Source organism: Mytilus edulis, chromosome 13, assembly GCF_963676685.1.
Source record: "Mytilus edulis chromosome 13, xbMytEdul2.2, whole genome shotgun sequence".
Classification (NCBI taxonomy): domain Eukaryota; kingdom Metazoa; phylum Mollusca; class Bivalvia; order Mytilida; family Mytilidae; genus Mytilus; species Mytilus edulis.
Window position 1 is genome coordinate 6,639,559 of NC_092356.1, and position 25,137 is coordinate 6,664,695.

Below are 25,137 nucleotides of genomic sequence, written 5' to 3' on the forward strand. Positions count from 1 at the left end.
TAAATTTGGATGACAGATCTAAAGAACAAATCTCTATAACGTAAACGTTTTCTGTAAAAAAAAAAAATCTGGGGGTCACGTTTCATCTTAGGTGGTTCTTTCACGAACGTTTTGAGAATGCGGGAATCAAAGATGCATAAAGTGGTAGCCTATCACGTTTATCAACCATTTTGAAGTAAGATGTGTATTCAACATTTAAACAGAAAGGCAAAATGACATTTGTATTTGTTTTGATCCTGTTAAAAGATGGCCCGTCAATAAAATAATAAACTTAATTATAGTATAATGAAGAACATGCAATAACATTTATATTGATACTTTTATTGTATTTTACCAACTGGTACAACCGTAATAAATACACACTTTTTTTTCAAAAGATAAGAATTAGTAAATTATACATGTTTTAAAGTTAGTACAAATTCGGATACGGACCGATGTTTATTGTACTTCAAATTTATGATGAAGAACAAATTTAACAGTAACACTTAAAAATTGTTTCATTCAAATTACAGGCACGTAAAATCAAGATGATAACGTTTACAACATGTAATGTATATATTTGTTTAATGTTCATCATAAATGGCATGCAACAAGTATAAAAAGACGTAGTGTTGGACACTGGGTATCTGATATCTACAACCACCTTGTAAAAAACAGGAAAAACAAAAACTCGTCACCATGAACAAGTTCATTACTGTATGTCTGTTGCTTGCTGTTTTGGGTAAGTAATAATTTACATGATATGTTTTAAGATTAGTGCACTTTTTTCTCGTTTCATTCATTCGTTAGAATTTTAAAAGTCTTTTATAGTATATGTACCACTGTCATTTATTCTTTACAAAAGTCAAACTAAAAATTAGGTATTGTAATGCAAAGTAATAGCAAAACTTCGGTTTGTTAAGGTTTGAAAAAAAATGTAGTGTAAATTTTCTTTCGAAGGCCCTTGGATTTCCAAATTTGTAATGGCACACCTTATAGAAAATAGACTGTGGTATTTTGTTTTTTGTCCATGGATTTATCAGTTTTGAACAGCGGTATACTACTGTTGCCTTTATGTATGATTGCCAATGAGACAACTCTCCGCAAGAGACCAAATGACACTCAAAATTAACAGATATAGCCTAGGTCACCGTGCAAACCGGTTTGAATAAAATGAATAAGAAACCAAAATTATTTTCAACGTACAACATTTAAAGTAACATTTCTTGCTTAAAATTTAAAAGACAGTGGAGACTGTTACAGAAGGCTGTGTCTTGTACTTTCATTGATACGCCGTCAGTCACAAACAGATGCTTAAAGAGTTTGTGTTTTTTTTTAAATCAGCACTGTCTAACCTTTATATCATGTTTTAATGCCCGAAACAAGATCCTTGTTTGTCTTGTCATTGCAGAAAAAAATATCAAAACATTTTGTCTGTAAAAATTACGTTATTCGTTGCTTTTCTGTATCATTGATTGATTTATTATAAACGGAAAAGTAAAATAACAAAAATACAGAACTCCGAGTAAAATTCTGAACGGAAATTCACTAAGCAAATGGCAAAATCATAAGCTCAAACACATCAAACGAAGGATATCAACTGTCTTATTCACATCTTGGTACAGGTATTTGCTTATTTATACATTATCTATTCATTCGAGTTCCCCGTTGATTAATGAAGACATCATTTAGAAACTACTAAGTAAGTGCAGTTAACCTTGAAATTACTTAATTTATGTATTTATTGTGCATCACTTCGTCATGGCGTTGTCAGTTTGTTTTAGATTTATGAGTTTGACTGTCCCTTTGGTATCTTTCGTCCCTCTTTTTTATCGTCCTAACGTTCTATCTTTTAATCTCTGCATGGTTTTCAAATGTAAAAAGATTTGAGCGTAGCCAAATGAAATTTATAAAAAAAAAAAAACACTGTCAGTGAAAGTGTGTACACTATGTTGAACATGTTGAATGGTGTACACCTATTTTTGACATGTTTTTGCCTATTACGTTTGTTCGTTTATTCACACATTGTTGTCAATATAATGGAATTTGATGCGACTGTCATACAAATGAAAGGTTTAGTTAGCTATAAAACCAGGTTCAATCCACCATTTTCTACACGAAGAAATGCCTGTACCAAAACAGAAATATGATATGTGTTATCCATTCGTTTAATGCTTTTGAGGTTTTTATTTTGCCATTTGATTCGGGACTTTTCGCTTGGAATTTTCCTGTGAGTTCAGAATTTTGGTGATTTTACATTTTGAACATCTTTTTTAACTATGTGTTTTTGTAGGATGTGCGTTGACAACTGCAGAAGATGGTTTGTGCGCATGTGGTATGATATATGATCCTGTGTGTTCAATGACTGGGAAAACGTATTCCAACGAATGTGTACTGAACTGCAAGTAAGTGTTTTTTCCTTTTTTCCACTTTATTTACAGCTATGAGGAGTTCATATCTTAGATAGATGAGTGTCAATTTATGAAAGTAAATCATTAATGCTCTTTAACTTCGTACTTTATTTGGCCTTTTAAACTTTTTTTTATTCGAGCGTCACTGATGAGTCTATTGTACACAAAACGCGCGTCTGATGTACATACAAAATTTAATACTGGTATCTATGATGAGTTTAGACTTGTGAAAACACAGTATAAAGTTAAAATGCAAACGTGGTAGATTAAAAATAATGCAGGACGAAAATAAAATAAATGAAATCCCTCTGTGTCAGAATACCATTTATATTTTATGCAAACCGTATCTCCGAATAAATATAATTCATGTATTTGCGTCAATGTTTAGGATGTTAAAAGATGATTCTGATCCACAAACAAGATATGAGAACAGATTAGATGACTATAAGGGAATCTTAATATATCGTCGTGTGTTGGTGGTGGTTGGGGGGGGGGGGGGGGGGTAATGACTTGTTGCACAATCAGCACGTGCCAAATGTTTACCTACCTTTTCTACACTTACACGTGATCATGTTATATGCGCCTTTTGATTAGATGCCGCCAGATACGACTGCAACCAATGTAAATCATTACCTCGTGGATCCGAAATTCTCTCTTAATCTACCAAGGGAGGTGAGGAGGGTAGAAGATCGTAACACTTAGCTAGCGAAGATAATAGAACTTTTGATGTTGGTTACAACAAAATATAACTTTTATGCTTTTGATTTTTGGACTTGATACAAATATAAAATTATAAGCGTACTAACAACTATTTGGTATTCTAAATTTTGACAGGAACTGTCTAACAGCATCTGTTATTTCCAACCCATTTTTAAGATTTCAAAACTTAACATAAAAATTATTTAAGGAATGATTGTAATATTTTTTCTGTCTATGAAGAAATAACATAAAAAATTTGGTACACACTGAATTACACGCGTAGCGGGTTATTTAACAGTGTGCACCATATTTTTTATGTTATTTCGAATAGACAGAAAAAATATTACAGTCATTTCTTATAATTTAATTCTAAATTCCATTTTAAACCGTAGAAAAACATGGAAAAAACGTTGATGACGTCACGGTCACATGACTAAATTATGTCTATGGGCTCATAACAAAATAACGTCAGCCAATCAGAAGACGCGTTACATCCAAAATTAAATTATACTGAAATATCTCTTACATTGTTTTACAGTGTTGGTGAAGTAGTGGCAACACGTGGAGTATGTCCAACTAAGAAGTAGCCACAACAATTTACAACAGGACTGGTATTGGATACAAAAGACTGAACACATTGGACTTGATTTCTTCCTCTTGAAAAAATTTGTGATTTTTATTGTGATTGATATTTTTGACACTACTTTATAAAAAAGATCTAATGAAATAAAAGATTATTAAAAGTAGAATTGTGTTCCCTTTAAATGCACTTTTAAAAGATTTTCAAATATAATTTTTCAAGGCTGTCCTATGGCTATTTACATTTGATTTTTTTATAAAGTATCTAAATGTTATATAGTAGCCTAATACTGTATTAAAAATTAGGCATTGTACAACAATAATTTAATACAAAAATGATTCTAACTCCTAAGTCATAGGGTAAGAGTGTGCTACCGAAAAAAATATATTACTATAACTTAAAAAGGTGTGGGAAAAGCGAATACTATACATTCTACGTGTTTATTTTTATCCAAGCGGGACACATAATAGCTGTAAATATTCACTCAAAACAGATAAAACATGATAATTCCATGGTATGCGCTAAAAACAAAGGCGACCTAGTACTACAGATATAACTACATATAACATGTATAAGTTTCATCTATATTCCAATCAGTCTTTTTGAGGATCTTTAAGAGAAAAATGAATGACATTACCTGCACTATTTATAGTACATTTTGTATTTTTGTGAAAAGTTGTCTCATTTTGCGCTGGGGAGTTTGAGTGTACACAAACATTTTTAACTCCGCCATAGTTTGTGTGTGTCTGTTCCCATGGTGGAGCCTGCAGTTTAGTGCTTGTCTATTTTCTGCGTAAATTGTTATATTATCAAGTAGGCCGTAAGTTTTTTCATCTGAATCGTTTCGTATTGTTATGCCAGTGCCAATTTAAGCCGAATATATTATATAGGGTTTTCTTGTTGTCGAAGACCGTACGGTTGCTTATAATTGCTTTCCTCTCCTACATTTGACGTGGACCAAAGTTTTCTCCTTGTCAGTCATACCACATCTTCTTATTTTCACATGTATTCTGAAATATCCGACAGTGCATATAATTATGAACATCAAAGAAATGATAAGTCAAGTATTATGATTTTCAAAAAAACTCATCAAATAGAAATAGGAATATGTGGTGTGAGTGCCAATGAGACAACTCTACATCCAAATAACAATTTATAAAAGTAAACCATTATAGGTCAATGTACGGCCTTCAACACAGAACCTTGGCTTACACCAAACAACAAGCTATAAAGGGTCCCAAAATGACTAGTGTAAAACCATTCAAACGGGAAAGCCAACAGTCTAATCTATTTACAAAATAGAAACGAGAAACATGTATAAATTACATAAACAAACGACAACTACTGTACATCAGATTCCTGACTTAGGACAGGTGCAAACATTTGCAGCGGGATTAAACGTTTTAATGGATCCAAACCTTCTCCCTTTTTCTGAAACAATAGCATAACATCATGATATAGAAAAACATAGTTATACGATAACATATCAATTGGAAGGCTTGTATGTGTGAACGCCAGACGAACATATACTCATCAATGGGGGTCGAATCTAAAGTAAAGAAAAATATAATAACAAGACATGATGGTAAGCCATTCAAAATTAGGAAACAACGAATCATTCAATTTTTTTTTACTGCTTATTTTTTTATGGATGTTCATATTTCATAACGATTTCATAAGTTTGCGGTCAAAGACAAAGAGGAAGAGCAGTAAATGTATAAAAGTGCGATATAAAATTATATCAAAAATTCTGCCCTTTCAATATTGCAAAGTCTATGACGATGACGAAGATTTTAATCATGATTTTGAAGTTATTTTATAATTATAATTCAAAGCATTACCCATGAACTTGAATGACAGACTTGTATTGATAATGTTGCGCGAAAAACGCTTAGTCCATTTTGTAAATAAATAGACAAATAATTGTTTTAAGAATAATAATACGTAACAAGCCAACCCTACAACCTTTTGAACATGATATAAAACATAAAGTTTTGTTTTATACATGACTGGTTCTCAATCTTGATTTGGCGTCAAATTAACGCTACGATGATACCCCTTTGTAAACTATTCATTAACTAAACTGAGGATTTTAATTTTGATGCATTTAAAGATAGATATAAGATTCTTGTTTGAATCCATTGTCTTTTGGGTATAATTTAAACTACGTCCGCGTTGAGATTTAAATCCGATTTTTCATATTATAGTTAGTTCGAGATTTCCACCCTTGAGATATTTATTCATTTTTTTTTCTCTCAAATAAACTATACTAAAAACAGGCTCAATCGTCGATTTAGAGTCTTTAAAAAGTTTCTGAAATTGTATCTCGTCCGTGCAGTTGTATAATTTTAAAGAAATATATTTTTGTTTCTAAAGCGCAAGATAATCAGACTGTGATATTTAAACGGTGCCAAATGTCCACCGTGTGTCATACATTAGAGATGTTCATGTTATAAATTTATAGGACTAAATATTTTGAAGTCTTCTCGGAGACATGATGGACCTTTTAATATGGTCCTGGTCCTTCATATTAATGTGGACCACGGTGTCCATGGCTGACGTTACAAATGGGAATTTCTTGAACTTTAAGCTTGGATATAAATATGATTATAACTTTGAATCTACGACAGTAATTCCAGATATAGGAACTTTTGATATCAAATCAAAGGTATGTAATCGTAATATGGACCTATAATACATAAATGTTTGTTTATATTACATTTCTCATTTCAATAATCTATATTGATTTTAGGGCGTTCATCGGGAAAGGAAACGACATTCGCAATGCTCTTCAACTTTGTACTTATTTGTCTTCATAACTATATTGATATTAGCGTCACTGATGAGTCTTATGTATAGTCGAAACGCGCGACTGGCGTATAAAATTATAATTCTGGTACCTTTGATAACTATTCTAATTAAGACTGATATAGAAACTCTGATTTCGTTGTCTCTCTAAGCTTATACCATTATGAACGAGCGCGCGAATGTTGATCATGCATATTGAGAAAAAGTGGAAAGAGAAAAAATCCTGGGTTTCAAACGAAAATTTGAAAAATGTTCCAATCAAATTTCATCGAACAAAAAATTCCACCAGCTCACTGTCACAGAAATTATTTGTTTAAGCAATGACGTTTATTTCCGACTTATCATGGCCGAGTTTGAATGTCCCTTTGATATCCCTTGTCTCTCTCTTTCAGAAAAAAATACCCCTATTAATGTACGTGTCTTACCTGCAAACTCCCTTTCCCGACGTTAAAAATAGTGACTTTTCGTGTGACAAATAATGGGGTGTTGACGGTTTGCTGGAAACTTGCATTAATTTGGTCCAACCAGAATCTATTATATAAAATAACAAGAATGTGTCCCTAGTACACGGATGCCCCATCCGCACTATATTTTTTTATGTTCAGTGGACCGTGAAAATGGGATAAAATCTCTAATTTGGCATTAAAATTAAAAAGATCATATCATAGGGAACATGTTTACCAAGTTTCAAGTTGATTGGACTTCAACTTCATCAAAAACTACCTCGACCAAAAACTTTAACCTGAAGAGGGACAGACGGACAGAAGACCGAACAAACGGACAAACAAACAAACGAACGGACGCACAGACCGGAAAACACAATGTTTCAACCTGAAGCGGGACAAATGGACGGACGGACGAACGAACAGACGGACGAACGAACGAATGGATGCACAGACCAGAAATATTATGTCCATAAATGGGGCATAAAAACACATATTTGATATTGAGAACACATTTCGGCGTCCCATTTTACAACAATTTCACCGTGACATACCTATATTACTGAGAACCAATAAAAGAGAGGCGAATAATAACGAATCTGATAACGCCATGGTTAAAAAGACTAATAAACTACAGTACACAAAACACAGCATAAAAATATAAAGAATGAGTAACAACAAAACTATGGGTAATACTCCGGACAGATAAGCAGATCCTGTTCCGCATATGACACCCGTCATGTTGCTTCTGTTAGTACAAACCCATGGTAAGTCTAAATTCGGTAGGTCACATACTCCATATGCAGGTGCTGCTGGAATGTTGCTACATAGAAATGAAAATTTCCCAATTGGGAAGATGAAATCATTTCTTTTGTCGTAAAAAATGTTTTCAAGCAAGTTGTCTACTCTTTGGTCGAGTAGTTGTCTCTTTGACATATTTCCCATTTCCATTCTCAATTTTATTAGATTAGATGTACACTAATAGATCTTTGGATTTTTTTGGTATCCACATCCGGGATTCACGCCACCTCTACCATAGATATTTACACAATTATAACTTTGAATCCCGGCTTTGATAGCTGATAAAATTGAGGTTTATAATCTAGAAGATGTTTCGTGGATCCATGGAAAACCCAGCAATATAAACTTGTTTGTAATGACACTTATGTAGTTTAGGTATTCATTACAGAGGTATGAAGGTCCCAAGAACAGAAAGAATATTCAGTTCTTGTATAGACATAAAAAGAAGGAACACACTTAAAGTAACGTAGAAAAAAATGCAACATGGAAAAAAAAGGAAAACAAAGTTGAGCAATTGTTTTTACATAAATATAGAATAATATTATTTGTTTTCAGATTAGTTTAATAAACATAAAAGATGCCGACGGATTCCAAGAACTGCTTCTTAAAATTGACAATTTTCAATTTAACGAAGCATCGCACCCAGGTAACTTAAATGTTGAAATAAGAATACCAATTCACAGTGTGTGTGTCTATATTAAGTGCGGCATTTCACGGCAGCCGACTTTACGCAAAGAAAATTACAAATACTCTCAACTTTGATTAATGGCATACTATAAACCGTATATTATATTTACAAAGTTTGTAGGAAGAAATATGAACAATTGCTGTTCTGTGTGAGCCAATGCTCCATGTTGAAGACAGTACCTTGAGCTATAATGGTTTAAAGTCTCACATGAAGGTTTTGTAGGACAATAAGAGCCGACCATCTTGCACGTAAAAGTCCCCATGGGCATTTTGAAAATTATGAATTGTATATTGGTAACAATGCTTATATATCTATTTAAATCTTAACTTTATAATGTTTTGCAGATGTTCGAGGACATGACATGGATTTGACCAAGTGGTAAGTACCTCTTTTAAGGGGTTGATATTGCCGTTTTTTTTAATTGACAGTAGTGTCATTGTATAAGTGACCCCCCCCTTTCCGTGGTCAGTGGTAATCAGCTTCACTGAGAAAAGAGCCAGCTACAAAAGGCCATAGTACAAATATCAAAACTAACTTCAAAATGACGTATCATCATAAAGCCTAGTTTTTACTGTATTTTTATGAAACTTTTGTTAGTTTGTGTTTTAAATGCATGATTGACTCAAGTTATATATTTTAACCATGTGTTTTTACTATTTGAGTTTTTTATGTGACTGTCTTCTACGGTCTTCTACTGTGTCAGTACATGCAAAAAGTCACTAATGCATTTTTATAAATTGTTTATATAAAAAAATGACTACCTTAATAGGTTAATTACATTTTTGTAGCCTATCGACTATAAAGCCCCGTGAAACTGACATAGCTTGCTTTAATGCCAAATTTCGTCTATGGGATAAAAACAACACCGTATTCCCTCAAGAATTGATGATTGCTACTGTAATGTATATTGTATATTGCAATGTACCAATTTTCACTGATTTATTGTTTTTCCGGATAATATCTCCGTATCCGATTTTGGTCCAGTTGTTATTAATTTACCGCGAAAATTGTTTATCTGAAAGAGTCTGAAGATTCTCTGAAAGTACCATTTTCATCTTTAATTTGACGTCCCTGTATGATACCTATTGTAAAAGTAAATGCATTCCCATGATCAGAAGAAAAGGCTTACTCGTGAATCTTTTAAAATATGTCGACGGAATCAGCAAAGACATTGTTGTGCCGATATGGTACAAATAAGTAAAGTGTATGTGAAATAAACAGAATACCTTTAATATCTGTAGATCTCTGTAATCTGGTGAATATATAAGTCAACAGACAGCAATAATATAATAATACATGTGTTCAATACAAAGCGGAAGTAGAAGAGAATCCTCGTGACGTCAGTCGTCCAGAGGTATTGCTTGGCATACTGTAATATATGGACTGGTTCTTCTATGTATACATAAGCGGCACCACATCCGTCCCCTTCGTGTAGAATCAGTCACATATTTAAACTAAAAAAATAAACTTAAAAACAAGATAAAATACAGCAAAGAATTTAACGCTAGTTCATAACTCTCTGTTGCGGGTAATAGTTAGAGATGCTAATTAAAACACTCTGTATAAAATATTCAATTTCTGTATAAAATCTTTAGTTGAAGAAACACAAAGTCATCCATGTATCAAAAGAAACGCATATACATATATCGGAACCTTCCTGGTACTGATAAAACTATTTACAGAATCCATCAAAAACTCTATTATTGAAAGATTGCTAACGAGGCCTAGGGCCCCAGTTAGCTGGCTCTTGTCTCAACTTTGGGATACTGTAGAATCGGAGGGCATTATCATTAGCCATCCAGTTTAGAATGTTCAACGGAATGTTTCTGCGCTGACTCACTGCCAAAGCAACATCTATTAAATTCCAGGGATGGTTCACCTCACAACATGACCTTGGCGAAAGAAACGGGGCATCAGACTCAAGGATTAACTGATGTGGTAAGATCCTTGAGATCGCATCACTGTTGGCGTTCGTGTCCTTTAAAAACTTTCCCGTGATTCCAAACACAACATTTGGAAGGCTTTGCCATTCCCTCAATTCCTCTATACTACCATCAAAGCAATGGCGATGGTAGTGCAATTCAGCAAACCCATTGCGAATGATGGCCAATACACGGGCTGCAGCATCACCATAACCTCTATCACGACAGTGCAAGATGACAGGCAACTGTCGGCGTTGTGCTATCTGCAGCATCTCCAACAATGCCTTTTCCTGGCAGTCCCGCATTCGCTGCTGACATTGCTGTGGAGTGTGACATCGCTTGCATCCGCACCTGGTTGTGAAGTCAAGGCCTATTTCGCCGACTGCTACGCACTTGTAGTTTCCCAACAGGTGGTTCAAGTCCTCAAGTTGCTTGTGACTGACTCCGCTGGCAGCAATATGGGGATGTATTCCGAATGATACATACACCGACTTTGCAGCTCCAACTTGTACTGACCAGCTGTCCCAATGTTCTGGGAAGACATAATTGGCAACTCCGTAGTAAAAGGTATTGTTGTGCTCAGCCGGAGAGATACGTGAGCTCATATGCAAAAATGTGTTGAAATGTAGTCTCTTGAGGATGAGATCTAAATGGAAATGACTGTCTACAAACACAAATGGCTCTAGAAGTACTGGTACCGTGTCCACAATCCATGCACCCTCGTAAGTTACGAATTTGTCACAGGACAAAAGAGACTGTTGTTGAGCAGGTCCCACTCTGCGTAATAGGCTAGTCATAATCTCCCAGTTGGTCAGACTAATGACATGGTTGGGAGGGTTAGCACTGATGTGCGACAGGCGGTCAGGACTATAGTTCTGTGCATAGAACACCAGTAGCTGTTGTTCTTGGTCACTAAAACCACTGGTGACGGTTTCATGTAATTGCCGGTCAAGTACATACTGTAACAAGCCTTCAAGATCTGTTAAGCCAAACCACGATTTAACAAGGTGAAGAGAGCCACTCACCAACTGGCACCACAAATGAAGGTGTTCTTCATCAAAGAAACAACCAATCCTATGTTCCTCTGTGTGTCTCCTGGCTAGAGAAGATGCCTGGATTTCCTGCTCACAGCAATCCCAACAGGCAGTAGCACCCGACCAAAACCATGGAAGGTGTCGTTTGAGGACATGACGGCGTGTCTTTTCCCTGGACACCATCCCACATATTGGACACTGCCGTAATCTGTTTTTCGAAACTGCTACCGCACCGCTTCTCTCCTCATCGATCTCACTATGGTATATACCAATACTAGTATCTTCAACCACACTGCTGTGTGTCTCAACAGGGCCAAGGGCCCCAGAAGCTACACCAGCAGCCTGGTAATCTGGACCTACTTCTTCAGCTGGGCCTACTTCTTCAGCTGGACCTTCTCCTTCATCTGGACATACGTCTTCATCTGGACCTACTTCATCTATAACCATTAGATCTGCCACGTCAAGATCGGTACAATCAGATTTACTTTCCTGCCACTCGCTGTGTGGACTCAGTGACAACACATCTTGGTCTGAACGAGACCCCTCTTCCATCCTAGAACGAGAGGAAATCAAAACATAACATGATTAAAAACACAATAGCGAAAATGATGCACATTTATTACTAAGTACGAACATGCTAAAGTACATATATACATTATATACATATGAAATTATCCCACACAATATCTATTACGTTTGGTATCGAAGTGGGCATCTGATTGGCCTACCATACCTTGAGGTGTGATCAGAAGACAGAGAGGCCGAGGGCCTCTTCTCGTCATCTGTGCTGCTAACTTTGACATTTACAGAGTCCCCACTGAAACTGTTATCCGATTTTGAAATTTCCCCCAAGTCTAAATTTGGAGGTTCATCAATGCTATTACTAGTAGCATCTAAAGCTGCAACTGTATCGAACTGGGGCCCCTGTTCCAGTTCTTGTGTCAATGGAGTATGGGTATATGACGGGTCACCTAATGACTGGGGTAAAACAACTCTATCAAAAGTGGGCTGATTTGCATCAAACATGCCCTGAACATTAAAGTCAACACCATAGGGTATTGTATCATCAAGATGATCCCAGCTCTCATCCATTTCACTTTCAGCTTGAAATAACGCATGCCTAAGTCTTTTGATCCAGGTCGGGATATCCCTGTCGTTGCAAAGTTTCAATTTGTCATGGTGCACTACTGAATCTCCTTTTCTTCCTCGGATAGTGTACAATGGGGGTCTACTAGCCACGACAAGAAAAGGTCCACACCATGGTGATTTGAGCTTCTTGCTCTGTCCGACTTTTGTAGTTGAGTCCGCCTTATACACCAAATCGCCTGGTTGATATTTATGTTCAACAACTCTGAGGTCATAATCCCGCTTTTGTCTTAGTTGCGAGGTTTGCAGACTGTGCCTTGCAAATTCGTGAATCTTTTGCATCCTTCCGACTAAATGTTGTACCCAAACGTTGGGGGTCATTCTGTTCTGACCGTACTGTGGCATGCCAAGGAGAAGATGAACAGGTTGGATAGTCTCTCTACCCAACATCATTTGATTCGGCGTAAATCCAGTTTGCCTATTCACCATTGAGTGCATTGCCATAGACAAGAAAGGCAAGTCTCTGTCCCAGTTACGACAATTTTTCTCAATAAAACATCTTATCATTGCCAATACAATGGTATTGTACCTCTCTACCTGGCCATTTGATGAGGGATGATACGGGGTTGTCCTGGTTTTGGCAATTTCCAAGGCATCACATAGTGTTTTGAATAAGTCACTGTCGAAGTTTCGTCCTTGGTCAGTGTGGATTTCCAAGGGACACCCAAATGTCACCACGAAATGCACAATAAATTTCTCAGCAATCATCTTTGCAGTCTGTTCAGGTAATGCAGCCATCTCTACCCATTTTGTGAACTGATCCACCATCATCAAGACATAATTATTGCCGCTATTACTTGTATTAAAAGGTCCAAGAATATCGAGATGTACTCTCTCCATCGGATACCCAGCATGGAACTGCCCAAGTGGTGCTCTAGGTTGCACATGCGCCTTTTTATTTTGACTACAGGTGGCGCAGGTACTAACATAATCGTCACAATCTTTGCGCATGTTATACCACAGAAAAGCCTGCTTTAACTTATCGAGCGTCTTTTTCTGACCCAAGTGTCCTGATGTTTTGGTGTCATGACAATTTTTAAGCACCTCTCCTTTTAACTCTGATGGAACAACTAAACAAAGACCTTGGCGTGCTGGACAACCTATGAATTTGTAGTATAAAACATGGTTAAACATGACAAAGCAAGGTCTACACAACCAAAGCGACCTAGTTGCCCTACTTTGCAAACGTAGTTCAGCCTGTGTTGGCTCGACGTCTTCCTCCATCCATTGTAATATTGGAGCCAAATCAGGGTCTTCTTGCTGAAATATCTTTAACTGTTCAGGTGGGTATTCAGGTGCCCAGTTGCTACATGGATTGCCATCAGCATATGGTAGAGTATCGTCTAAACTTGGTGATGGATCTGAGTGACAATCCCCTGCCAGAGCCGTGGGCTCTTGGTCAGTGGACATGTCCTTATCATTTTCAGCCACTACTGAAACCGTGCGTACTGATGCTATCACTGACTTAGTAGCCAATGGAATCACGTCGTCTACGTCATTTCCGAATCTGCTCCACTGTTCGTGAGCTCGTAGGCAATATTTGCAACCATGACATGGCAGTGTTGTAGGATCAAGTCCTGCCCTATAGCAGTCACATTCAGGAACATCGTCTGGGGTGCGACTTAGACCATCAGCGTTACAATGCTTCTTTCCTGGACGATGGATGATCTCCATGTCAAATGATGACAATTCTTCCAACCATCGCGCTAGTTGTCCTTCAATATGCTTGAAACGCATTAGCCATACCAAACTGTTATGATCAGTGCGTAAAATAAAACGTCTACCAAGTAAGTAGTGACGGAAATGCCGACAAAACTTAACAACGGCCAGTAACTCTTTCCTTGTTGTACAATAACGACGCTGAGGCTTCAATAGAACGTGGCTTGCAAAGCATATAACCCTTTCTTCACCATTTTGTAATTGTGATAAAACTGCACCTATGGTGGTGTCAGATGCATCTGTATCTAATATGAATTTATCATTGGCATTAGGATATGTCAGGCAAGGTGCACTTATTAACGCCGTTTTTGACTGTTGGAACGCCTTTTCGTGACACTGTTGCCATTCAGCTTCTCCTGTCTGGTGAGCAAGGTCGTATAGACATGCAGTCATTTCTGCATAGTTGTGCAGGTGATCCCGGTGGTAATTGACAAACCCTAGGTATGACATGAGTTCTTTCTTTGACTTGGGAGTTGGCCACTTTTTCACTGCTTCTATCTTAGATGGAGAAACGGAGATGCCATTAGCACTCACCAGTTTTCCTAAAAACTCAACTTCAGGCTGAAACAGTTGACACTTCTTTGGTTTCAGCTTCAGGGTATACTGTCTAAATCTTTCAAATGCAGCCCTCAAATTAATGAGACCATCCTCGAAGTTGCGACCGAGAACCACGACATCATCAAGATAAACTAACACCTGTGTCCAAGTAAGTCCTCTCAAAACGAGTTGCATGGCCCGCTGAAATGTTGCTGGGGCGTTACAAAGGCCCATTCCCATTCTGGTGTGCTCGAACAACCCATATCTTGTAATGAACGCCGTTTTCTTTCGGTCTTCTGGCTCAAGCTCAATCTGATAATAGCCACTGGCAAGGTCCAATGTACAGAACGTGGTGGTGCCTTGGAGTGAGTCCAAGCAATCCTCAATAATAGGAATAGGGAAGCAATCTTTTATTGTTCTGTCATTTAAAGCTCTGTAGTCAATGCACCAGCGCACGGTTCCATCTTTCTTTCTTACCAGCACTGGAGCTGAGGCCCATTCAGAAGATGATGGCTCAATGACACCTGCTTGTAACATCTTGTCAAGGTGCTGCTGTTCGAGATCTTGGAATCCAAGAGGTGTTCTTCGCATCCGGTGTTTAACTGGAGCGTGGTCTTTGGTATCTATTTTATGCCGGACAGCTGTAAGGCATCCGAGATCTAGGTCGTGCTGTGCAAATACATCCTGGTATTCGATTAATAACTTCTTGAGTTTTAACTTATCATCTTGACTAATTTTATGCTTTATAGAACGTTCATACAGGTCTGTTAAATGGGATGGCAACGTAGACAATTCTTCTTGGCTTAAACCTGGTGCCGTAGGCACCTGGGTTTGTGTTTCTACGATGCCACGACGGACATCTGGAGTTCGATTTTCACTTTCTTCCGAAGTCTCCTCCATTATACTGTCAATCTCTTCTAAATGACCTATCGGTGTACCCTTTTTAATACGTATGTAACGATTCCCATCATTTAAAATAGTTACAGGGCAAGATTTGCCTTTTCCGACAACATGCGAAACTAAAACTCCACTGGCAAGAGAGCATGGTTCCAAAATAAACTCTTGTTCGGATCCTCTGTGTGTATCTATGCTGAAGATCATCGTTGAATTTGGCGGGACTGTAATTGTACGCTTAATGCAGACTTGTTGAGAAGCACTATCATCAGATCCAGTAACGAATGAGGCAGGTATAACTCTGTTGTTAACTGTAAGTGATGGAGTGCTGAGGTTGATGACTGCACCAAGCGTATCCAGAATATCTAGACCTAGAATGACATCATCTGTAAGTGGTGCCCTACACACGTCCCACCTTATTTCTAATCCATCTATATTCAGGAGTGTGTTCCTAATAATCTTGCCAATGACCAGTTGCTCGCCCAAACCACGTAGCGTCACTGTTTCGGAACATTCTATATTCTCCGGTATTAATTTCTCGTTGACGAGTGTAATCATAGCTGCTGTATCAACAATCATACTTGCATTTTGTTGAAATACTGTTCCCCGTACTGCCAAACTTTTCCCAATTGTACGTCTTATAACAATATCAGACGAAGCCGTGGGCCTCGGTTCTGATTTGTCGGGTGGTATTTTCCCTTGGCCATGTGATTTTAGAGTCGAGTGTTGGCCTACCGGCTCGACCCGTTGGCATTTAAAGACTCAGTTGTTGGAGTAGAGTTTGGATAAGCTCTGTCGCCAGGTGAAGGGGACCGTTGTTTAAAGTAGCCTTGATTTCTAGAATTTGGTCGTGGTGATGGCGAACGTTGACGTTGAGGACTAAATGACCTCTGTTGGGGACTATATGACCTTTGTTGAGGACTATATGAACTATGATTAGGAGGTGGTGTAGGTGATCGATATGCATTGTACTTAGGTGGTGTATATCTTTCGGGAGACCTACCACGTGTATGTTGATCAGAAGAAAGCATCACCTCTGTCAATTTGGTCACAAGTTGAGTCAAGTTCCTTACTTCCTTTTCCAATGGACTATTAACAGTACTAGCACTTTCTGTGTCCTGTGATTTACCAGCGCTATCAGCAAATGAGACCTGTCTGTGAGCAAAATTTGGACTTCTAGATCCATAAATAGCCTTTTGATTCGCTATGGACGTTTTCATGATTTTCAACGCCTTATTGATGGACTCTGGGTTCCTTTCAATCACGTGACGGGCAGCCTCTTTGTCCTTGCAACCTCTGAGGAATGCCTCTGTGCCAATTTGATCAATGACAGAATTGTCACATTTATCATACCCATCCATTGCAACAAAATGGACCCGTTCAGCAAACTCCTCCAGTGTTTCACTGTCTTGCTGCCTCACATACTGCAACTGGCGTCTTGCTGATACAGGTTCGTCCTTTTTGCTGAAACGCTGTTTCAGTGCTTTCCTTAAAGTCTTATAGTCATCATCGATGTTGACCTTTCTTGCATATTCTAAAGCCACATCAGCTAGACAGTCCAATAGTCGGCAAACTTTCTTCCTATTTTCCCATTGTCTCCTTCCTGCTGTTCTTTCAAACTGATAGATAAAGGCTTCCCACGTAAGAAAACCTCTTCCTGTGAAAACTTGCATTTTAGGAAGCTGGGGACTTCTACTCCTGTCTCTCGCCCCAGAGTTTTCCTGCCACCTAGAGCACTCCCTATCAAGAGAGGAGTCTGACGAAGAGCTGTGGCTTCGTTCCTTTTTCTTTTTAGTGCGTGATCTTGAAGACCTGCTAGTGTCAATTTGCATTGGTGACGGGCCTGTGGATGCTACTGTTGTCATCACAGGGGTCATAAACGCAGGCGGAGGCTGTTGTATCATTGATCCTATATGAGGGTACAGAGCTGGTCTACTCTGTACTAAGGACGCTGCATATGATTCGCTACTTGTAGCTGGTGCAACGTGTAAAGGTGTACTAACATTGATACCCTGAGATACATATGGTGTACCAACATAGGACGGTGCAAAAGTAGCCGTTGCTGGAGTTGTGTTATGTTGGGGTTTGTATTCAGTGGATACTCCCTCTATGCCTTTGAATGGATGCTGTGTTACCATACCTGAGTTTGTCCCGTGCAGAGCCGAGGGCCCTGGCACGCTTCCCTTGTCACTCAGTAGTGGCAACGAACCTTGCATATGATAGATCTCCTGGTCACTACCAACACTTTCTGGCATGCCTTTGCCCTGAATCTGTTGAAACAACAATGTATTGTGCAGAGCCGGGGGCCCTAACACATTACCTTTGTCACTCGATACTGGAGTTGTACCTGCCTTAGATTCAGGCTGTGTAGTCTCATCAATTGACATAATTGGCGAGAGACTAAATGCTGGAGGCTTATTTTGCAGTAATGGAGTACTGGCAATATATGGACTAGCTTCAGATTTCTGTTTAACAGGAGTATCCATAGAAGGGAGCTTGACTTCCTTATTTCTCTTGTTAATCAAATCGCTAACACTTGATGCCATCTGCTGAAATGAACCTGGGTGTTCAAATGCACTCTTGAATTGCACGGTACTTGCCTCATCATTAGCAGCAGCCATTTTGTCTAGCCGCCTTCCCAAGGCATTAAACTTATCCGATGTTAACTCTTCTAAACGTTTACCGTTAGCATCAATCTTCTTGTCAATTCTCTGTTCTGACCGTTGCACTTGTTGGGATATTGCCACTATGTTTTCTGTACTGATTTTTGTTGCTTCTTTTTGTTCAGCTTGAATATTTAACAAACCATGGAAAATCTGTTCAATGCGATCCTCACTTTGTTTCACCCTGCTTTCAGTCTCAACAGCTCTTATTGCATTTGCTTTTCTATCCGCCTGAAACTCTTGGTATAGCTGTTCCAATGACATTTTGGTATTTTCAGCTGGTTCTGTCAAAGTAGTATCAGCTATATTTTCTTTTGTGAATATGTCATCTTGTATCAACTCCTCTGTTTCAATGTTTTCCTTCAGTTCATTCTCATCCCCAATTCCTGCCATGTTGTCTTTATTTCAAATTACAATATTCTTAAATATTTCAAATTACAATATTATGCAACTCAAAACAATATTATAATTTGCACTGAGTAATTACTCAAGGCAAATAAATCTCAAAATCACAACTTTTATGTGCGACTCAAGACATAAACAATGCAGCTTTTATAAACTACTTTTACAATTTCAAAAATGCAGGCAACAAAATAGGATAGAACTGGAACAGAGACTCAGTTGACACACTGTACTTTATTATACGGTGTATAATATGTTACTCATAAAATATTTATGAGTGTATATACTTTTTTTAATATAAAATATCAGTCCAAGTTCAGTATAAAATATTATACGAAACCAATCTACTTCATCTACTGAAATGAAGACTGTTTCCGGTTTGCGTCTGCGCAATGGAGTTTTGCAGACAAATGACTTCCGTGAAGAAGGACCTAATGGCGATAACCGGAAGTTCCTAACCTTATCTGATGAAAAATATAAAATATGAAGATTTCATACGTGCTAAACTGTAAAAATTTGCTGAAATTTAATCTACAATCAATCTGATGTAAATTTATGGTAATGCGCACGTAATGAATTTACAAAAAATGAAGTATTAAAAGTTTTCAAATCTGCAAAGGCGCCCTCGTGGAGTCCGCCTCACTTGCTAAAAATTTATTCGTTCTTTGTCGTACGACGCCAATGTTGTGCCGATATGGTACAAATAAGTAAAGTGTATGTGAAATAAACAGAATACCTTTAATATCTGTAGATCTCTGTAATCTGGTGAATATATAAGTCAACAGACAGCAATAATATAATAATACATGTGTTCAATACAAAGCGGAAGTAGAAGAGAATCCTCGTGACGTCAGTCGTCCAGAGGTATTGCTTGGCATACTGTAATATATGGACTGGTTCTTCTATGTATACATAAGCGGCACCACAACATCTCTAGGGCTCTAGGAATGATAAAAAACTAACCTATCTAGACTTGAAGTTTTGGGATAAAATAACAAACAAATAAGCAACATACTGATAGAAAAAAAAAGATATGCCACAGCCCAAAGACTTGTATACAAATCCTTGCACAGCCTATATGATTATTCAGTGGCAGATCTAGACATTTTCATAAGTAGGGGCCCACTGGCTTCTGTGAAGCTTTATATAAGCAACCACATTTTTTTTCTCAAAAGGGAGGCCCCTAGACCCCCTTAAATCCGCCTCTGTTATTTGGACTTCTATATTGCATTAAAAAGAAATGAGAAAAAGGGAGGGGGGTTGTACCATTGCCAAGTTATATAAAAAAAAAAAGGCATTATTAGTATGCCACTTAAACTGAAAAAAAATGATGAGCAGAAGTTCATAAAAACTGACATATGTAGATCTTAGAATATTATTATATAACAACCAATTACAGTGAATGGAAAACAGCTATCATATTTCTAACTTACATGTGCAGGTATTTTCTGAAGTAAATGTCATTATTATGGTCAATGATGGTGGGTTAATTAAAGCTTGTTTTACAGCTAAATTAGCCTCCCACTTGTATGTCAGTTGTTTACATAGGCGGATCCAGGGGGGGGCAGGGTCCCCCCCCCCTTTCGTGGGAAAAATTTGGTTGATTATATAGGGAATCATTGAAGCATGACTGGAGCGACCCCCCCCCTTAGGTCAGTCAGCGGGCCCCCCCTTAGGAAAAGTTCTGGATTCGCCACTGGTTTATAGTTCCATTCTATTGGCAAAACTGGATGCATGAGCAACCCAGACTGACATAAAAGGTTAATGTGACAATCTGATTTAAGGTTACACTAAAGTCAAAATATAGGACAATTCATAATCGTCTAAACTTCGGCCAAACCGGTTCTTGGGGTGAACACTTAATTTTCAAAAAAATCTGGAGGCTTGCTAGATGACTTAATTTGTTTCAAATTAGTATGGACGAATACTGTTTTTCATTATAGGTTTAAAAAAAAAAACAGGCAAAAGATGTTTATGAAGTGTCCTATATTTTTACTTTAGTGGAACGTTTTACCTTAATCATTTTTAAAGCTAACAGGTCCTTTTAAATATACTTGTCATACAATCATGTAGACACCAGGATTGAAATTTTGTATTTGCACCAGACCGGCATGTCATCTCCAATAGACTCATCAGTGACACACGTATCAAAAAAAGTTTATAAGGCCAAATAAAGTACAAAGATGAAGAGCATTCAAATGAGATGTCAGTTCTTAGCGTCGCCCACAAAACTCACTCAATTAAGACTAGTCTTATTTTCATTGAAATCCTCAAACAAAATACATGTTATCATTTGTGCATTAAAATTCCATATGCATATAATATATAATTCAATCAGAAAAACATTCAAATGAAAAAAATTGATAAAGTTTTCATATTCTAACCATAAATGAAAAGTTATTTGACTACCTCAGAATTTTCTCGAAAATTATTATAACTGTTTCTTGAATAATTCCATATTACAACAATTTTTTATTGTGATTGGTTTAATATTCTGTACTTTTGTCAAAATATAATGAAATAAATTGACATGAAGAAAACCAATCTACTTTCAATAAAGAAACTTTTGTATATATTTATTATTTTGAATGTTTAACAATTGGAAAAATTTGAGATCAATTATCGTGATTTCAGTAAATTCTTCATTCAAAGAATGCTTTCAAAATTTTATATATTTTTTTTTAATTTTGCAAAACCTTTTCAATTGCTGTAATTAAAAACCTGGATTATTTTTTTTATAAAACAGTCAAATGCAAATTAGAAAATTGTGGTTGCTAATCATAACTTAAACTTATATTTTTTTATATGATTTTGATTATTTTCAGGTTTTCGTTTGAAATAACAAGTTATGGGGAAATTCTAAAGGTTTATTTTCCTAGTGATGAAGATGACCATGTCTTAGCCACAAAGAAAGGTCTTGCATCTCTTTTATCAGCAAAACTAGATATCATAGAAAAGGTAAACTGAGTTTTAAAGGGCATTTGTCATCCATTTTGTATTAGAAATTCTGTTTTATGGGTACAAGTCTTTCCTACAAAATGTATCAATGAAAAATCTTATCAGAATTATTTACCAGATATAAAGAAAGTTTTGAGGGTAGAGTCAATTAGACAAACACAGTCTCCATTTTCCAAGTGATGAAAAAGTATCACAAAATGGCGAACTCCATGGCAGATTTAAAAAGAGAAAGTTCTAAGAAACTGACTAATATCAAATGCTATCAATCAATGGAACAAGTGAAAAACAACTGTTATATTCCTGACTTGGTACAAAGATTTTCTTATGAAAGTGGTGGATTAAACCTGGTTTTATAGCTAGCTAAACCTACCACTTGCATGACAGTTGTGTATAGTGTCATTTAAATTTAATATCAATAATAATATAAAAAATTGATAAAAGAAAAACATTTAATTTGTAGGTATCTGATGTTACAGACAAGGGGAAGATTTATTATGCTAAAGAAACAGGACATGAAGGTAAACAAAAATTGATACCTTGATTACATGATAAGGCAAGATGTGGGGTATGGATGGGAACAGTGTGGCACATAATTGGCTGTCTGACATATTAACATTACGAAATTTGGAACTCTTCATTGGTTGTCCCTGCCATTCATTTTCTCACTCTTAGCTGTTAAAGGGACCAGCTTGCATAGATTCATAAAAGACCACTATATATTTTTTAATTTTAGTAGAAAATTTCAGTTAAAAAATGTTGATATGGTAACTAGCTGATCTCTTACAAAAAAAGATTCATTATTAAAATAAAAGGGTGTGATTGCCAATGCAACAACACTCCACCAAAGATCAAATGACATAGAAGTTAGCAATTATAAGGCCCTTATAACAGGCCAAAAAGTGACAAATGTAAAACAATTCAAACGAGAAAACTAACGGCCTGGTTTATAAACAAAACAATAAAAACTTTTTTCAAATGTGATATAAAGCAACAAACAGCAACCACTGAATTACTGAATTAGTATGAAAAATAGAAATTCAGATAAAAGTTATGAATCTTGTCAGATTTTACAGGAAAAATTAAGCCATATTTATCTGCTTTTTACAGGAAAAATTAAGCCAAATTTATCCCCTTTTTACAGGAAAAATTAAGCCAAATTTATCCCCTTTTTACAGGAGAAATTAAGCCAAATTTATCCCCTTTTTACAGGAAAAAATAAGCCAAATTTATCCCCTTTTTGCAGAAAAAATGAAGCCAATTTATCCCCTTTTTACAGGAAAAATTAAGAAAAATTTATCCCCTTTTTACAGGAAAAAATTAGACAAATTTATCCCCTTTTTACAGGAAAAATTAAGCCAAATTTATCCCCTTTTTACAGGAAAAATTAAGCCAAATTTATCCCTTTTTTACAGAAAAAATTATGCAAAGTTATCCCCTTTTTACAGGAAAAAAGTGCCAAATTTATCCCCTTTTTACATGAAAAATTAAGCCAAATTTATCCCCCTTTTACATGAAAAATTAGCCAAATTTATCCCCTTTTTACAGGAAAAATTAAGCCAAATTTATCCCCTTTTTACAGAAAAAATTTAGCCAAATTCATCCCCTTAGTGCTTACCAGTACTGTAATCCAACTAATTTTCGCAACTTTCGTGAGTAGAAAAATAATGCGAATATAAATTGTCACGCACATGTAATACCAGGATCTTTCCTTATTTATTAAACAAGATCGAGTAAATTTGAAAATTGCGAAATTAAATCGCAGCAAAATGACCTACAAGGAACTTAATGGGAAATAAAGTATCCGCATAAATAAGTTGGTTTACAGTAATTGGATTCATAAGCTGTTTTTGTATGATCCCATTTTGAACTGATATTTAAATTTTACTTAGGACTACACAACTCAACGTATACCGTCAGAAAGGCAAATGGTGGATTGGAATTTACTAAAATCAGGGACGGACATCCAGTTGGAAATGCCGGTGGGAAATGTCAGAAGGTATTTCTTAAATGTTTAAATATCTTTGAAAATTACATCTTTATTTTTTACTTCTTTAGTGTGGAAAATTTGGTGTCAATGCAGTTCTCTGATTACTATTTTATTTTTTAGACTCCTGTCAATTGTTAGGGACTATATATTGACATCTTTTTGAGTTTTTGTTGTCTCGATAACAGATATCCAACTTCTTTTACTGTGGATGCATTATTATTATATGGATACCAATTTTTGTAGGTTTCATGGGTACAGGTGAACCAAGAATATAAATGTTCAATGAGTGACAAATTTGATATGACCCTGTATGCAAAATTTGACAAAACCGTGAAATAATATATTCACAAAAATGCATGTTTTCCTCAATCAGGAAAAATGTGTACCCACGAAAATAAATGAATCCGCAGTATTCATAAATGCTCACACGAAGTTGATAAGTACGGATCATTGCCTTTATCTTACCAAATGTAAAATATTTCAGATCCTTCAGTATGATGAAGCTCTCAGAATTATACAGAGAGTGGACGTGGACGAAGAGTTTATATCTCCAGAGGCTCCATCTGGGTGAGTAATAAATATGACATATAAATTAATTCTTAAGATGTCAAAACATATTTTCTCAAGTTTTATGACATGCTTAAAGAATTTAGATCAAGTTTTATGACATGCTTAAAGAATTTAGATAGTTACTGTTTAATACCAATTTCAGTCTGCATAATTGTTTCTAGAACAGTTTTTATATAAAAAAAAAGGTGGTCTAAGATATCATTCTTAAAAAGTTCTACATTATTTTTAGTAAATATTTTATAAAATGACAATTTTTAAGATAATTTTGTTTTTTTCTCTCAATCATTTCAGTACAGCTAGTTTATTTTATTTTTTTAATTGAAAATTAACAACGTGCAAACAATTTCAGAAATGAAGTAGGGGTCTGAAAATCTGCAATCGTTTATTAATTGAGTTCTTTTTATGTATTTTAGCTTTGATCCACAAGAAGGAATGAGAAAACTTAAAGGAACAGTTATAAAAAATATAGGTAATTTGTTAGAGACCACATAATAGCTGAGTAGATGTCACCCTTTCCAAAGGTACTTCAGATATCTGGACCTGAGATAGATTTTTGATAGTAAAGACAATTTACGTGAAAGACTGAACTTTTTTATTCCCCCACAAGATAATGAGGATGCAAACAAGACATGCTCACTATCCTATGTTTGCAACAGAGATAACAGGTTAAGGCCAAATAAAAATATATGTGTGGTTCCAGTAACCCTACCGTCCCTACTTTTTCGGCTTAAAAATAGCCTACCCTAAAGATTTTAATGTCATTTTTCATTAAGCACTGTTAAAGTCAGAATGTTGCCCCCATTGACTCAATGTAAAAAAAAACCCATAAAATAAAAAAAAATCCCTACCTACCTACCCTAAGTTTTTTTTTCAGATGTAACTGGAACTACACATAC

General features: G+C 36.3%; 1 protein-coding gene and 1 long non-coding RNA gene across 2 annotated transcripts in view; both read left to right on the top strand.

Annotated features, from left to right (window-relative positions):
• Positions 1 to 585: 585 nt before the first annotated feature.
• LOC139500779 (uncharacterized) lies at positions 586 to 3,838 on the top strand. Its single transcript, XR_011658360.1, has 3 exons — positions 586 to 721; positions 2,273 to 2,384; positions 3,628 to 3,838. It is a non-coding gene; the product is annotated as an uncharacterized lncRNA (long non-coding RNA).
• A 2,240-nt stretch (positions 3,839 to 6,078) lies between these two features.
• The window catches only part of LOC139501998 (uncharacterized), a 155,650-nt gene continuing 136,591 nt past the window's right edge, over positions 6,079 to 25,137 (top strand). Inside the window, exons 1-8 of the mRNA XM_071291318.1 lie at positions 6,079 to 6,337; positions 8,277 to 8,367; positions 8,754 to 8,787; positions 21,552 to 21,684; positions 22,145 to 22,202; positions 23,574 to 23,680; positions 24,156 to 24,238; positions 24,655 to 24,710. Coding sequence (XP_071147419.1) covers positions 6,164 to 6,337; positions 8,277 to 8,367; positions 8,754 to 8,787; positions 21,552 to 21,684; positions 22,145 to 22,202; positions 23,574 to 23,680; positions 24,156 to 24,238; positions 24,655 to 24,710 — 736 coding nt within the window. The 5' untranslated portion in view covers positions 6,079 to 6,163. The remainder of the gene's footprint in view (positions 6,338 to 8,276; positions 8,368 to 8,753; positions 8,788 to 21,551; positions 21,685 to 22,144; positions 22,203 to 23,573; positions 23,681 to 24,155; positions 24,239 to 24,654; positions 24,711 to 25,137) is intronic.